Here is a 16,918-nt window from a genome sequence, read left to right on the forward strand (position 1 = left end):
TACCTGTTACATCTATTCCTTATTGTATCTGTTCCCCCCCCTCACAATTTTCAATAGAATTATCATAATAAAAACCTCTGCATTAGTGAGAGATTTTGAGATCTCCCTGATGTAACAGGCAGATCCTCAGCTGAACTGGACCAAAGTCTCTACGTTTGGTAGCTATATCCCCCTCTTTTCTCTCTCTTTCTCTATCTTTTTCTCTCCTTTAATCCCTCTATCGCATTTTGCTGTGGTCATTCAATAAAGGTGCATTTGTTTTGATTATCACTGCAAATCCCCTTGTACCGTGTCGGTTCTTTTTGCACCCCGAGATCAATCCACGAACCATCATGAAACCCATTCGTAAGGAGGGATCATGACAAGAACGTGAGAGGGAAGAGCAGAAAACAAGGCAAGGTCAGCTGGGGTTTGCACCAAAGGTGCTGGACATGAACATTCCATGTTCATCTTCTGGACGGCCCTCAGTGGGCACAAGTGCCATCCCTGCTGCCCCCAGCCTGCCTGCACCAGCTGCACGGCAGGCCTGTCTTCCTTTTGACCAGCTGAGCCAGGGAAGCTGCTCTCTGGGTAGGACTGTGCCATTTTCTCAAATTCAGGGGTTTTGACCACAACCATGGTACTTCTCTAAGTCATCTGAGTGCTGATTTGCTATCTGCTCCTCCACAGGAGCTCAGTCTGCCCTTTCCTAGTCACCGTAACACCCACTTATGCCTCCACACAACCCAGGCTGCAAATGTAGAGAGAAAAAATAATTCCTGAAAAAATGTTCATCAGAGACCAGCCAGGCAGTGTCTTCTTGAACATTTCAACTTTTCCAAGTAAAAACACAAATAATTCATTCATCGACAGGACCCAATCTCAGCACCCAACTGCAGTGAGATTTCACTCCCAAAGGCTAAACTCTGCTGTCCTCTCCCGAGCCTGTGGGCAGCTCCCAGCTGTCCCTGTGCTGGGCAGGGCAGTGTTTGGCAAGGCCAGGAAGGAGCGAACACCTCTGTGAGAGCACAGAGCTCAGCTCTGCTGGGGCTCCCCACATGCCAGTTCATAGGAGATCCTGGAGAGGTGCACACAAACAGCACTGAAGAATCAGTTTTCATTTAATTCCTTCCTTCCCACCTCCCTGAATCAATGGGATGCAGGGTTAGGGTTACAGGGATTATTCTCCTTCACCAACAAAGCTACTGCTCCAGCTGTGCAACAACAGAGGGAACATGTGGAAATCTCCATGGCTGTAACAGACACTGCATCCAGGGCCTAGCTAGCTTTGTCCAGCCAGTGACAGACACACAGAGGGTCCCTAACACCATTCCCAGCTGTAAATACATCCCTATCAGAAATTTTTATTTTCCATAGAGACCAAGCCATGTACTCCTCCTCTGGCACTTGGGACCAGTGCAGCTCAAGCTGTAGCTGCTCTGGTCAGTACTCTCCCTGCTCAGGAGCTGTGCTGGGTGTGCCCAGGGGCTGTACTGGATGTGCCCAGAGGCTGTGCTGGATGTGCCCTGGAGCTGTGCTGGATGTGCCCTGGAGCTGTGCTGGATGTGCCCTGGGTGAAGCTGTGCTGGATGTGCCCTGGAGCTGAGCTGGATGTGCCCTGGGTGAAGCTGTGCTGGATGTGCCCTGGAGCTGTGCTGGATGTGCCCTGGGTGAAGCTGTGCTGGATGTGCCCTGGGGCTGTGCTGGATGTGCTCTGGGTGGAGCTGTGCTGGATGTGCCCAGGGGCTGTGCTGGATGTGCCCAGGGGCTGAGCTGGATGTGCCCAGGAGCTGTGCTGGATGTGCCCAGGGGCTGTGCTGGATGTGCCCTGGGTGGAGCTGTGCTGGATGTGCCCTGGGTGGAGCTGTGCTGGATGTGCCCAGGGGCTGTGCTGGATGTGCCCAGGGGCTGTCCTGGGTGTGCCATGGGGCTGAGCTGGATGTGCCCAGGGGCTGTGCTGGATGTGCCCTGGGGCTGTCCTGGGTGTGCCCAGGGGCTGTCCTGGGTGTGCCCAGGGGCTGAGCTGGATGTGCCCAGGGGCTGAGCTGGATGTGCTCAGGGGCTGAGCTGGATGTGCCCAAGGGCTGAGCTGGATGTGCCCTGGGTGGAGCTGTGCTGGATGTGCCCAGGGCTGAGCTGGATGTGCCCTGGGTGGAGCTGTGCTGGATGTGCCCAGGGGCTGAGCTGGATGTGTCCAGGGCTGTGCTGGATGTGCCCAGGGGCTGAGCTGGATGTGCCCAGGGGCTGTGCTGGATGTGCCCAGGGGCTGAGCTGGATGTGTCCAGCAGCAACACACAGTGCTGTAGGACACAAAGCCTGTAGGAACAAACACTTCCCACTTTTCCCAGAGCTTATCAAAGTGCTGCAAGGACTTGTGTGACCTTGGCCATGCAGCACCTGTAAGGAGCTGGCTCTGCAGATGGGGACAGACAGGTTCAGCTTCCACCCCTGATAAAGCAGACTGGCAAAGGGAGACCCTTTGCTTCTCCTGCTTTAATAAATACAACATCCAGAGGCAGACTGGGGGGAAACAGAGGATAAGAAGGTGAAAGGCCCTCCTCTGGGATTTTATCTTATGGGTTCTGCTGGGCAAAGCTCCCTAAGAAATCAGAGATGCTGGTTTTCTGCTCAATGACCATATAAGAAAAACTCCAAAGATGTATCTCTGAATCTCAAATGCATGATATGAATCCAAAAACTATGTTAATCTCTGTAAGAATTCCTATGTTAATTCAGAAGAAGCACTGCACATAACCAAAACCTCTGGGTTCTGGCAGCTTTACTTGCTCTCCTCTGCAGCACCCAGGCAGCTGCCTGGCAGAGGGCAGAGCCCTGGGGAGCCTGGCAGGCTCAGCCCTCCCTGCAGAGCTGCCACGCTGGGCTGGCACGGCAGAACCTGCCCCTCAGAGCACTCCTGAAGCGCAGGGCAAATACCTCTCCTGCCTCTTCAGGGGCTGTGCCTGAAAGTCTGTGTGTGGGTTAAGGTGACAATAGCCATTAAAATGAACGAGCTTTGTGCTGCAGCTGACATGCAGGCACGTGCTGGAATGTGGGATGCTGGAGCTGGCTCTGGGGGTCACCCCCAAGCAGGGCACTGCACAGCTGGCCTGGGGGGACAGAAGTGCCTCACAAAGGCTGAAATGTGCCCCTGTGCCCTTCCCTGTGCCTGAAAAACCTGTGGGGTGAGGAGGGACTGGAGAGGGACTGGGCACTGCACAGCTGTGGGGTGTGAGCAGCACAGAGTGACAGTGACACAGAGACACCTGGGGACACCTGAGGGGGGATGGATGGGACTGCAGGGCTGCAGCACAGGGCTGGCAGTGTAGGAGTGTCAGGGGTAGGACGGTTGGGACAGACAGAGAGGAGAGATCTCTGCAGCAAGGTTGTGGAACTTGGGGTTTATTGCAAAGGGCCTGGGTGCAGGGCCCTGCTGGGAGCTGCCAGCCACAGCTCAGAGCAGAACTGAGAGAAGAGAGGGGTAGAGAGGATGAGAGAGTGAGAGAGTAAGAGCATAAGGGAGTAAAAAAGGTAAGAGAGGCGAGGTTTTTGTTACAATACAATAAATCTTCTTCTGTGCTGAATATTCTAATTCTCACTGACCAATCTAGTACAAGATACAAATCCTACAGCATTTACATACAGCCTATAAGAATCATTACATTACCACACTGTGTTACATTTTAAACCCTAAACCCTCCTCTTTGGGCCCCTTCTGACAAGCTGTAGGGTCTGCTCTGACCCTTGGAGCTGCCTGCAAGCAGAGGGTGTTGTTCCATAAAAAGGGAATTACCTTCAGCTGGCCACACCATTGTTTTCCAGCTGTTCAGTAACTAAGGTATCTCAAAGCTTGCTTTCATTTCAATCTCGCTTATAGTTTCTATATTCTCAAAATCTTTTGCCAGACAATCATATTGATAAGGCTTTCCTGTTTCATCTTCCCCAACATGGCAGGAGCCTGGGCTGTCCCACAGAGCCAGCACTGCTCCAGTGGGGATCCTTCCCTGAGCTGTGCTGAGCTCCCCCAGCCACCAACACTGCCTGCCCAGAACACATCTGGCCCTCACCCCACTTAACCTGTCTCGAGCTGAGGCCTTGTTTAATCACTGGTTTACACCCTAACTGCCAGCATGGGGTAAGTGACAAAATTTGCTAATTGGACGTTGTCTTCAGGCAATAACCTCAATAATACACAGATTTGATGGAAAATTAGCAAATAAATTATTATAAGACTGACAGTGAATACATGAGAAAGATGTATGAGATGTTCTCAGCTCTGCTAAATCCAGAGAGTTATATATCCAGATTAAGAATTTCCCTGCTCCCTCTCAAGAAGTGCAGAGTGGGGCTCAGTACAGAGCCCTTCATGTAAAGGATGATGTGGGAAACCTGTCCTGTAGATGTCAGGAGGTGTGTCTGAGCTGTGCAAGCACTGCATCCAGCTGTACAGGGTCAGGAATCCTGTTCCAGCAGGGAAAACAGAGGGGTCCTCAAACCTGGAGCAGGGAATTCCCCTGACCTCAGCCCAGGCTGCAGAGGAGGGGGGAGAAGCAGCTCTCAGGTGTCAGTGCTGAGCTCCAATAATCAGAGAGATGGAGGTGCTGGGGGAAAAGGCAGCTGAATTAAACCCCAAAGACACCTGGAGAGGAGCTGGAGTCAGGTCACTGGGTAGGAGAGCTTGTCTCGGGGGGGTCAGAAGAACAACAATGTGTTTGACAAGAAACATTCAGAGCAGACACCTGCTTTAGGGGACTCCTTGGAAATCACCAAAAAAGTCCATGGGTTTAGAGGAAGGGATATGCTGGAAAACTGCTGCCTTGTAGAGAGGTCATTAGTTCCTGAACCAAGTAATAAAACCTGTGCTGGCTCTCCTTGGAGGGCACAGCTCCAGATGTGGGAGGCAGAGCCCAGTGCCCAGGAGCTGGATCAGGAGGGGCACTGGGCTGCACTGCTCAGCTGCCCTGGCCTAAAGACTCCTGCCCTGCAAACCTAAAGATTTAAATTTCTCATGTTGTTATTTTCATTGTAATGTTATGTTTTCCTATTCCATTGATTTAATTAAGAGCATTTTTCTATTAAGATTGATTTCTGTTAAGGTTGATTGTTCTTAAGTTTATGCAGGGTCAGGTCTAATTCTTATTCATTTTAAGATTGCATGATTTATTCTATTTTTATTAAGATCAATTATTTTACTCAGTGTCAGTAATGTTACCTTTAAGTTTTCTTGAGCATATTTTGATAACATATATATATAATATACACTCTATATGTGTACATGTACTTTAACAAGTATATCCTTGATGTTTAAATATGCTTATCTAAGTTCAATTTAAAGAAAGTTTAAATTTAAATAAATTATGTGGTCCATAAAATAAATAAATAAATAAATGATAAATTTGCTGGAGAAATTAAAAAGGGTATAAAAAGTGTATTATGGTTTTAGGAGCTCCATCCTGCCAGGGGGAAAGGCTGGGAGCAGAGCTTTGGAGGCTCTCTGGGCTCTCTGCACCCTCACTGCTCCCACTGCCATGGAAATCATTGCTGCTCCCCTTTGCCATCAGTAATGCCACAGAAAACATCAGCTTTATAGCACATGGAAGTTTCCTAAACAGAGGGTTATACACAAACTATCCAACAATGGAAGGTAAATATATTTACCTTGTACAGCAGCACAGCTCAGGGAGAGCTCACAGCAATTCCCTGAGATAAAAACTCTGTTCAGGACTGTGAAAAGGACAGGCTTTGGACAAAAAATATAATCTTTTTCTGCTTTCTAAAAAAAATTCAAAGGGGTATCAAAATTTCCAGTGAAATCAAGAAGGTGGGGCCTGCTGTGCTCTACAGGGATTTGGAGCTTCTATCTCTTTTCTGCTTGCAGTCAGTGAGATGTCTGCCAGAGGTCAGAGGGAATAACACTGGGGGATCTGGCAATGCCCTTGGGGATTCCTGACTGCTCCTAAGGAGTTGGACTTTTGGGCCAGGTTTGTTTTCTAAATGTAAAAATTGTCTCACTGCGTTGGATAAATACAATTTGCAACTCACTCTGTAGATGTGCTAGAGGTTTTGCAGCCTTTACAATCTGTCATATAAATCCACATTCAAGTGTCAATGTGTGAAGGGGCTGCTTTAGAGGTCCTCTGGGTGAAAACAGGAATGAAATTTCCAGAGCAAATGCTAAAAAGATGAATAATTTCTCTACTCAGCCAATTATTGCAGAAAAAAGATGCTGATGGTAAGAGTCACTAGAATTCAACAGAGTTTTTTGGTTTGCTTGGTTTGGTTTTTTTTTTTACCTGCAATTCAGAACTACAAGAATTGGGGGCTTAAGTAGAAGAATTTGCTGAAAACAAACTACTGAAATTGAGCCTCAGAGCCAGGTAAGACAACATGAACCTCCTTGCACCTTCAAAGCTTGTCAGCTTTAATGACAGTTTTGGGTATGCATGGAAAGTGGCCTCAAGTAGGTAGAGGATGTGGGAATAATAACAATATTATTTGTGAGGTAATTTCTGAGACCACCATCATGATGCTGTTGTTGATCACAATTTCTTTTATGTTTCTCATTTTCCTTGCCTTTCACTCTCTTTTTTTCCTTGTGTGTGGTTTAATTCAAAAAGCCAACTGGAAAGGTGTGCAATAATAGTGAGTGAGTGTGAGTGGTTCAGAAACCACCTTTGACAGTGGCTGTTTAACCCTCTGTAACCCTTTGTCACACCACTTGTGCCTGCTCAAGCCTTCTCCTCTTTAGAGAATTTATGTGGGCCATAAAAATTTCCGGGAAAGAGAACATCTAGCCCCTTTAATGCCTAATCTGGCACTCTTTACTTATGCAAATTTCATCAATGGACAAATGCCCTGATCACAGCAGCTGCACTAACACAAACAACATCAAAGACTTGCTCAAAGTTGCTCTGAAACAACTCTGGGATCTCTGAAATGCAAGATTTGGCCTCTGGCTTCACACTAACAGCCAGTTACAGGCTGCGAGATTTCCCCAGTATGGTCCTCTTCCTCCCCGTGGCAGAGCCAGGCACACAGGGGTGGGCAGAGCCAGTCCCTGCTCTCAGAGCACACAGGAAATGCAGCAGCTGCTGCCAGGTGTCACTTGTGTCACCTGTGTCACTCGTGCCACCCCAGAGGGGACGGCAGCACAGCTGTGCCAGGGCCTGCTCACACCTGCACTGCTCCTGACCTGGGCAGCTGTGGGAGCTCCTCCCTCTCACTGAAGCCAGCACGAACTGAGTTTGCTCAGGACCTCCCCAGAATATTGAGGAAGTTCAAACATGACCTGGTGATTTATTTTTCCATCAGTATGTGTATGCACACCCATTTATACACATGCTCACAATCCATGTGTCCTTAAAATTCCAAGTACAGTATATGCTAAACAGCCTACAAGCTAAAAGCTCTTTTCAATCTGGGAGCACAGAGAAAGCAAGAGAAATTGCAAAACAAATGAAAAGGAAGTTGATTCTCACAGTTTTCAATTTCAGTGAGCACAAACTATTTTATGTGACTGCAGCTAAGATTTAGCAAAGCATTTCAGCATATGCTTATATCTTTTGCTGAAATACAATCTACAGATTTGTGTGATTTCTTGGATTTGAAGCTTTTAAACTCAAGAGTTTAACACCCTGTCCAGAATAACCCAGACAGCTCTGCTGTGGGTCAATGTGGCTGTTCCTCTCTGTGGCCACACGTGTCACACCTCTGCCAGAAGCCAGCACTGCCCTGGCATTATTTCCAGATATTTTGCACAGAAAAGCCTTCTCCCTCCTCCTGCCCTGTGAGAAACCTGGGATTCCTCTCCCAGCTCTGCAAAGCCAGCCTGTGCCATATGGAAAATCCACACCAGGGCAGGGAAGCAGCACCAGGAGCTCCAACCATCCCCACGGGAATAACTCAAGTATTTTGCCTCAACCAGGAATGCCAGCAGGCCAGACTCAGTGAGGGGCTTACAACTAAGTCTACAATGCAGCACTGGAGAAAAAACCAACTATATTTAAAAAAAAAATAAAAACAAGATAATAAGTTAAGATACAGCCTTCACCCAGTTTCAGAATGTATCGAGCAATCTGTCCTACTTGGGCTTCTGGTGAAGCTTTATCTTTTGCTACAAAAATAATGTCATCTATAGGTTTCATGCTGGAAGCTCTCACTTCAGTGAGAACTGAAGTTTGAGCAGCTGAAAAAGCATTCAAACCTTATGAGATAAGATAGCAATATAAACAAAAGACATTACACAGAAAAACATCAGGCAGCATGTAAGCTCTGGTCAGTTTTGTACTTTCAAAATCTGAAGAAATATGCTTTTGCTACTTATCGAGCAGAAAAAAGAAAATTTTGGTTCAGTACAGTATTCTCCTGAAATAAAACCTGTGAATTTATGTATATTCTCCCAAAGCTTCTATAGCTGAAGCTTTTATTAAGTAAGTTTGATGTGTGGCATATTTTAAAAATAGCAGCAATATTTTAAAATGTGGAAACAGATGTGTCACTCTATTACAACTGCTGAATCTTTACTGTATTTTTTAATAATATGAAGCATTGGTATGCTTCTGCATTATAAATCTCTCTTCACTAAACAGATTTCTTCTCTATGATTAAAGTAGTACCACAAAGACATTATTAAACAGATACTGTCCAAAAAAAATCATATTGCTTTGGTCTGACCATAAAATATAGGTATTTTAATAATTGGGCTTTTTTCCATAGAGAATTTCAGCAGCTCCCTTTCCTTGGAATGAAATCACAGCCATATGCTTTATGATATTAGAGGCATTTCAAGGTGTCTCCATAAATGTCATTTATTGCTTGGGAACCTGCCAAATCTGCAAAACCCCTTAGTTCTTTTAAAAGAAAAATCTTCAGACGAAACTAGCTCTTTACAGTGGTTGTCATACCAAAAAAGAAAAACAAATCTCTCTTTTGGATTACTGGCCATGCAGGTAGCAAAATCGGGCAATGAAATCTGGGCTTTGGCTTGCTTTGGAGCCAAGAGTGCACGGGGCACCCTGGCCCAGCACAGCACACCTGCCCTGCACTCACACTCACACTCAGGAACTCTGCACCCTGAGCAGCCTCAGTGATAAAAACCTGAACTGATTTAGTGGCCGTAACTGTAAATCAAAATCAGGCACCTCTCAGTGTCTGGGCTTTCACCCCTCACAGAGCAGTGCCTTGCACACTGCCCAGGGTCCCCCACCCTCTGTGGTGTCCAGAACCCTGCAGGACTGGCAGCCGGGCAGAAAACAGACGCTCCATGTCATACACAAACACAATCTCATGCCACATCTACTCCTAATTAGGCATATCTGGAGTTTATCCTGAGATAATGCTGGCCAGATCTGCATAAATCTTGCCAGACATGTCACCAACCTGTCCAGCACAAGGCACTACATTGAAACTCACAGGAATTTAATGCCAGAGTGGGTCAGCCCAGAGGAGCTGACTGCTGAGGCACACAGCTACCAGTGAGCTCAGCACTCTGGCTGGCCAACACAAGCATCCATTCGTCCCACAGTAGTAGAACCATTCTCTCTCCCTGACGAAGAAAAAGCCAATTTTTCCCCTCAAACCTGAAAGAAACAAGTTTCCTGATACAGCTGGAAATAATCTAGGGCAGCACACCAACAGGTGCTTCAAACGTATCAGCAGAGCGCAGAAGATGTTGAGAGAGAAAATGAATAGACTCTCTAAATAATATATAAATTGTACAGGCCTTTTTTTCTGCAGAACCCCAATGAAGTTCCTGTATAAATCAGAAACTGAATAATTCATAAGCGGTGAATATATAACAAATGTACTTCGCACTGAGATATTCCTCACAGGTGCACAGGGAGCAGCAGCAGCAGCAGGCAGAGAGCTGCCAGCACCAAGGTGCTTCTTACCTGGAGTCTGGGTACTTGGTGAGGGTGGCCAGGCTGCTGGTGTACATGTGTCCTCCTACATCGATGTGCACGGGAGCGTTGGACTTGGTGAGTTGAGCTGGGAGAGGAATTCCTTGAGCAGCCAGAGGAGAAACCGGGGAGCGTGTCAGAGACAGACGGGACATGCTTCTTCCCTCCTGAGCGGGGAGGCAAAAAGAACAGTTTCTCTTAAATGTAGCAGTGTGTTACCTTGCTTTTCTCAGTGTGATCACAGATCTAATCAGATCGTTTTTGCATCTGCCTGATCACATATTCGGCTAACAAATTATTGCCACCACTGTAATTAAGTGTATTTGCATCATTTTCTTCTAAGTACCAGAGGGGAAGAGAAAGATGCTTATTAGCAATAAGAAATCAAGAAAAAATTTTCAAGGTGTCAGCCTCAAGGGGCATAAAACAAACTGCAAAATTCTAATTAAAGGTCGTGGGCTTATGTGTTAGATGTGAAATATCCCCTGACAAATGAATAACCAATTTGTGAATTGGGATTCAGGGGGTTTTTGCAAGTTTGTCTCAGTAACAAGACACCTCTAAATTAGTGACTTCCTCAGTACCTAAGGCATTTAGTTTATACATGTAGTAAATTTCACTTCAAACTAAGATCAATTTTCTGGCTTATTTTCAATAATTGTGAAATAAATGGATAATTTTCAGTTAAGCCTTAATATTAGACCTAAACAACTAATAAGATTTCAAACTGAAAGCACTTAATACCTGGAAGCAGTGAAAACAGAAAGATAATAAACTGACCCATGCTTTTAGGACAAGAAAGTACTGGATAATCTAGCACATGAAATCATAAATTCCACAATCCACCTAATGTCTCCTGCCCTAAAAATATTGGAAAATTAGTGAAATTACTGAACTGAATCAAAAAAATTTTCAGCACAATCAAAGCTAAAAATACTGAAATGCCTTAAAAATTAACAGGACAACCAAGCAAAAGAAAATTCCTCAATTCTCTTCTTAAGAAAAGCACAGTTTATTCTGCACAAAGCGTGTGTCTCAAGGCTGATTGCAGTTTAATCGGTGCAGACGGCACACAGGTCAAACAGAAAAAAAACCCTTCTAGAAAAGTTTAAGAAAATGTACATCCATTCTCCCCCTTATGGGAAAAGCAACATATGCAAAACATTATAGCTGAAGACATTTCTGAATATAATCTAATTTTCCTGGTATTCTGTAATTCAAGCATGCTACCAAGCACCCAGGCTCTTCCTAGCATCTGACAAGCACTTTACATGCAGCATTGCAAAGTGAATTTCTATTTCTCACACATTACTCTGACAATGTTTCTTACAAATCTAAAGCTGGTCTTGCCATTCTCTTAGCAGTATTTTGCACAAGATGCCCGACTACACCACTTGATGAACGTAAATCAGCAATATTCCTCATAAAATAATTTCCAAGCTATAGAGCAGGACTGAAAAATCGTAACAAATCTGAACAGCTTCACAAAGTCATCACAAGATCTCCATTCACTGTAATTCATCTTGGTTAGCTCCTAAGAATTTCCTGCATCTACAGCCCAGGAATACATCACCCCATTGTGGATCCACATCCTTGTCTCTTCAGAGGCTGGATGGACAGCGGCACTGAGCACCAAGCAAATGCCAGCTCTGTCCTAGGACTCCTGTGTCAGCCGATGCAAAATTGGGCATTAACATTTTCACTACAGCACCACCTTCAAGGAAAGTGACTGAATCCTTTCATGACTCAAGATGTTGCTTTCTTGTTTCCCACAAGAGCTTGTTGTGGCCAACCTTCAGTAAATATGTCATATAGCATAAATAAAACAACTAATTTAAAAAAACAACTTAGTATGTAAGTACCTGCAGTATTTTAGCAACGTGTTTACTAATCTGTCTGCCAACACAGACAAAGGTTGCTGGTTTTTTTCCTTACCAAAGAGCACTGTAAACTCATGTTCAGTCTCCACTCCACTTAAATGAAAGGGTCAGAAGATCCAGGCTGAATGTCAACCCTGTCTTTGTTCAGACCCCAACCACGTTCACTAATGATAAAGGTACAGACCTTGCACGGCACAGGGCTGCCTTAGAAATAAATCTCACGCAATTTCACAAAACAGGAGTCTAATTAGGGCTCATCTGCACCCCTTGTTACAATTTCCAAATGAAATCAAAGGACTTCCAGTCTTCTGTAAACGTGTCTTACATTTAACCATTTGTCTTGAAATACAGACATCAATTTTAAAATATGCACAGATAGCTAAAGATCAAGTGATATGAATCTATTTGTGCATATTTAAACACTGCTGCTATCTTAGGATTTTGTTTAATGTTAGTATACCAGTAAATTCCTTGATCTGTAAAGACTGAGATTCTCAGTGAGGCCATACTCACACAGTAGATATTTAATTTATACTATTCACTGGAGGGACCTTTTGAACAATCCTCTGCTTTTGGCATTTCTCAGCTAGAGCATGTGTTGAAAAAACACTTAATTATAGAAAATCACTGGAAAGCTAAAATAGTTCTCAAACTTTTATGGCTTTTCATACTTCTTGAGGGTGCCACTGGCTTTTGGAGGGAGAGGAGGAGAAGGGGAATTAAAACACTGGCTGGAGAGGATTCATATTAAAAAATGAATCCCAGATTTATATTGAAATTGTGGAATTCAATCCTTTTTGTATGAGCTAATTATCAAGGAGCATGACAGCTAAGGACTACTGCTCCAAAAAAAATACCCCCTGTTTCTTAAGGTACCGTAACCCTATTTCTAATGACTCCTTCCTCTTCTTAATGTAACACACAGCAAAAATTCATCACACTGAGTAATGTACTTATTTTATGCACAAAGCAAAATCCTAAATGTATTTATCCAGTGGAAGTCTTTATGCACATATTTTCTAATATGGATGAGAAAATTAAAACCTTAAGGGTAAATATCGCAGAAACACTAACAAACTTCATTTATTAAACCATGTAAAATAATCCTTGCTCTTTAGTTGCCTACAACAGGATACAGCATCCCAACTAGTGGCACAGGCAATAACCCTGCTCTAATAAGTAACACAGGAACCTGCTGAAGGCAAAATCAATAGAGCCTGATTCCCAAATTATGTGAATATTTAGTTTTTCAAACATTACACACCAAGATCTTTCAGAGCCAGCTTATCTTTTTCTGCCTTCCTAAGCTAACTGCTTGTAAAAACTATTTGCCCATGCAAAGTGAAATAATCACAACGCCATGCTCATTTACACACAAAATGATTTTGTGTCCCATTGTGCTCACAGTTGTTCAGCTCTCTAGGGGTGATTAAACTAGCTATGCTGCTACAGCTTGAGATGATTTCACTGAATCGTTTCTCCATGAAGTTGCTTCTTTGCTAAGCTGTTATTTTAACCATAAAAGGTAAACAGAAGGCAGTTGTAAGAGCTCCATTCAGCTCCGTGCCCAGGGCTATAACCCTAGGGCAGAGAATGCTGAAAGACTGCAGAATTTTCCAGGGTGTTGCCTTTCTTGCTCTAAAGCCTTCAGGAATACTGTTCATTTAATACACACTCTAGATGATACATTTCAGATCCTACTAAAAGAAAGACTTCAAAAGTGTAAGAAGTTTTGGGCGGATGAAGCTTTCCCACCTCTGCACATAGCTTGGGGCCATGGTAACCAATACTGCTGTTGATGTTGGGAAAATACAGGAGAAATAAACTGCACAGAGCAGAGCAGACAGATAGGGACAAGGGAGGTGAAAGGTTACAGGAAAGAAACAGGCAGCAGTCTGGAAGGGGGAACGAAAAAAAAAGGAAAATAATAAAAAAGGAGGCGGCTCTGAAGGAGGGACAAAGTTAAATCAAGGAGCAGGCACTTAAAAGACTACAGATGGGAAGCAAGACTAATTAAGGATGTAAAAGCGCTTTGTTTCTAAAGTTTATTGTTGCCAGGATAAAAATTAATTGAAACTAATGCTGTTATTCACTCGTGCAGTTTAATTCCTTCATGCACATTTAAGACGTGCAATGAAAGCGGCAGGCAGGTTTAGGACCTGCCATGGAGCGGCTCTCCCGGGGAGCCGGGCCGGGCCCGGCCGCACCCCCGGGCTGCGGGAGCCGGGGGGAGGCTGCTCCTCTCCCCGGGGCCCTTCATCTCTGTACCGGCAGCGCCAGCAGGGGCGAACCCACCCCCGGCTTCCCCCCGGCCGGCCCTGCGGGCCACAGTGGCTCCGGGGCAGCGTCTGCGCGCCCGGGCTGCCGGAGGGGCACGGCCAGAGCGGGAATTACCTTTGTCTGCCCACACGGGGACGGGGACAGCTCGGCTCTGCCTCACAGCCACCCCCAGACAACTTGCCGTGCTCCCAGCCCTAAGACAAAGCGGGGCGGGGGGGCTACAAACCTTGGGCTCGGTGGCTCCAAAATTAAAAGTCCATAAACATTTGCACACACCTCCGCGCTGCTTTACTGAGCACTGCACCGAGACACGAAGGAGATCGTGCCCAAAACTTTTGGGGCGCGGGGGGGGGGGGGAGGCAAAGGGGGAACTCCCGCTGGAGCTCTGCTTCCTCCCCCCGCCAAAAAAAGAAGGAAAAAAAGGGGGGGGAAAGGAAAGGCTTTCTCCTTCCTCCCCCTCTTCCCCCCCCGCAACCCGCCTCTCTCTGGCAGACTCCAGTCTATTTAGTGCAAGTTTCACGTCACCCAAATGCTTTTCCCTACTGATGGTCAGGGAAATCACCAGCGAGCAACGCACCCGGTCACTCAACTTCTGCCTTTTTCTTCTGAACACACTGCATGCCCGAAGGAAAAATTCAACCAAAAAAAAAAAAAAAAGAAGGCACAACATGGCGTCCTTTACTTATTCCCACATAACAAGAAAGGAGATGTCTTAGATGAATGCAAGAAAAAAAAAAGTCAAGCCCGAATCCCCGATCCTGCACATTTTCCGCGCAGCCAATGGTGGTGAGCATTAGCCAGGCTAATGTATTAATTTTGCAGAAGTGTGCCACATCGCATGCAGGAGCAGGAATGCAAACTATAGCCTAGAGTGGTTTGAAGTCTACCCCAAACCAAGCCTTCCACTCTCACTGGCGCCAGAGTTTCATTCACAGCCCGCCCGTGTTTTCCATACGCGGCGCTCCCCATTGTCGCCCGCCTTCCCTTTGTGCCGAGCCGCCCCGCCGCCAGCCCCCGCGCCCCGGCCCGCGCTCCCCCGCGCTCCCTCCCGCCCGCCCGGGCCCGCGGCTCCGCGTGTACCATGCGAAAGCGCAGAGCGAGCCGCGCTGCCTCCGCCGCGCTGGGGCTTGGCCGTCTTCAGAGCCGGGGCCGGGGGGGCAGGGGGAGCGCGGGCACCCCGGGCCGCGGGGCTCCGCCAGCGCTGCCCATGCTGGAGCGGAGCAAAACGAAACATACACACGCACGCACACACACACGCACAGACACACACACACACAGACACACACACGCGCGGCGCTACCAAAGCGGGGCGGCTGCAAACGGGTCCTGTAGCTTTAAAAAAACACCCCTCCGCCGCTGCTCCCCGGAGCCGGCAGCCGAGTGAGTTTGAAGAGGCACTTTCCAAAAAAAAAAAAAAAAAAAAGGGGGTGAAGGGGAAAAAAAAAAAGGAGCGCGAGCAGGTGCGGACCGCGCGGTGCGGCGCGATGCGAGGACGGGCGGCGCGCACGGCGCGCTCCGGCCCCGCTCGGGCGGGCGCCCGGGCGGCTGCGGGAGCCGCTGCTGCTGCCGAGGTCCTTACCTTGAGCACAGAAGAGATCTGCGAGCCCCCCTTTGGCTTTGGGCTCTGCCGGGGCTGTGTGTGGATGGGCTCAGCTTTTTGCTTTTATTACTATCTTTGCTCCGCAGATCCTGCTGTGATTATTATTATTTTTCAAGCTTCTCTGTCTCCTCTCTCTTCCCCTGTTTTTGCTGCTTCTTTTTCTATTTATTTTGTGCGTGTGTGTGTATGTGTGTGTGTGTGAGAGGGGGAAAAAAGCCTTTAAATGAAACTGCCGAGGCTGTTATGAGAAGAAAGGCAATAATCCCGTCTCTAAATAACAGAGGGAAGGGAGAAGAGGAGGAAAAAAAGCGAATTCTTGCTCAGGGCTTTGCAAACGCCTGCAGGGCAGAGGATTAGGCTACAATTAGCTCAGCCCTTTGCTCTCGCCCTAGCTAATTTTGCGATGAAAATTGGATATTTTTCCCTCCTTTTGGTGAAGGTCTGCAGATTTACTCCCCCATCCCCCACCCCCCCCAGAATAAAATAAAATACAGCCCTTGAAAATGAAATAAGGCTGGGAAGGCGGCCGGCTCCCCAGCCCGCGCCCCCGGCGCCGCCGCCCGCAGAGCCCCTCCGCGCGGCGCGGCCGGGGCGGGAGCTGCGCTGCCCCGCGGAGTTCCGCGCAGCCCGGCCCGGCCCGGCCCTGCCGGGGGATAACGGTTCGGTGTTGGGGAGGATCAGGCCACTGTCACGTCCTTCAACAGACTTACTGAAAAGAAGAAGGAGGAAAAGGGGGGGGGGAAGGGGGGAAAAAAGCTGATTTTAATCATTGTCATTTGGTCTGATGTAATATTTCCCCAGGCATTTTCAACTAGGCATAAATTTTCAGCTCCCAAATAAGTAACACAGGGCACGTTTCTCACATCTCTTGACTCCTCTGTTACAATTAGGGTAGCACCCACTCTGCACTTGTTGATAAACTAGATGAAGTTAAAAAATAAATAATAAAAAAATAGCCCCGACCCCCCCTTCCCTGCAGCACCCAGCGCCGCCGAGGTGCGGACGGGGGGCCTCGGGGGCGAGGGGGGGGCTGCAATTATTCCCAGCCATCCATCCTGCCTGCCTCCCCCTCCCTTTCACCCTTTGCTAATGTCTCGCATTGTAAACGCCAAATTTCCTGTAGGCCATTAAAACCAAATGACGTCTATCGACATGCATTGTGCTATTGCGGAGCGCCCTGGCAGCCCGCCCCCGGCCAAAAGCGCCATTTCAATTAGAGCGCGGGGCGCGATGGCGCGGGGCTCCGCGGGCGGCTCCGCGGGCGCGCAGCGCGCCCGGCCCAC

General features: G+C 47.1%; 1 protein-coding gene across 5 annotated transcripts in view; it reads right to left on the reverse strand.

The window, feature by feature from the left end:
- KCTD15 (potassium channel tetramerization domain containing 15) overlaps positions 1 to 16,076 on the reverse strand; it is a 49,190-nt gene extending 33,114 nt beyond the window's left edge. The window contains exons 1-2 of one of the 5 annotated variants that reach the window (XM_030956094.1): positions 15,615 to 16,076; positions 9,867 to 10,042 (exon numbers count right to left, since the gene is read on the reverse strand). In XM_030956094.1, the coding sequence (XP_030811954.1) occupies positions 9,867 to 10,030 (164 nt within the window). In that variant the 5' untranslated portion in view covers positions 10,031 to 10,042; positions 15,615 to 16,076. Of the gene's footprint in view, positions 1 to 9,866; positions 10,043 to 11,448; positions 11,974 to 14,261; positions 14,352 to 14,612; positions 15,021 to 15,115; positions 15,426 to 15,614 lie in introns of those variants that run through there. The other 4 variants (XM_030956093.1, XM_030956091.1, XM_030956095.1 and 1 more) reach the window with 4 other exon arrangements.
- Between the last annotated feature and the right edge of the window lie 842 nt (positions 16,077 to 16,918).

This window comes from Camarhynchus parvulus, chromosome 11 (assembly GCF_901933205.1).
Source record: "Camarhynchus parvulus chromosome 11, STF_HiC, whole genome shotgun sequence".
Classification (NCBI taxonomy): domain Eukaryota; kingdom Metazoa; phylum Chordata; class Aves; order Passeriformes; family Thraupidae; genus Camarhynchus; species Camarhynchus parvulus.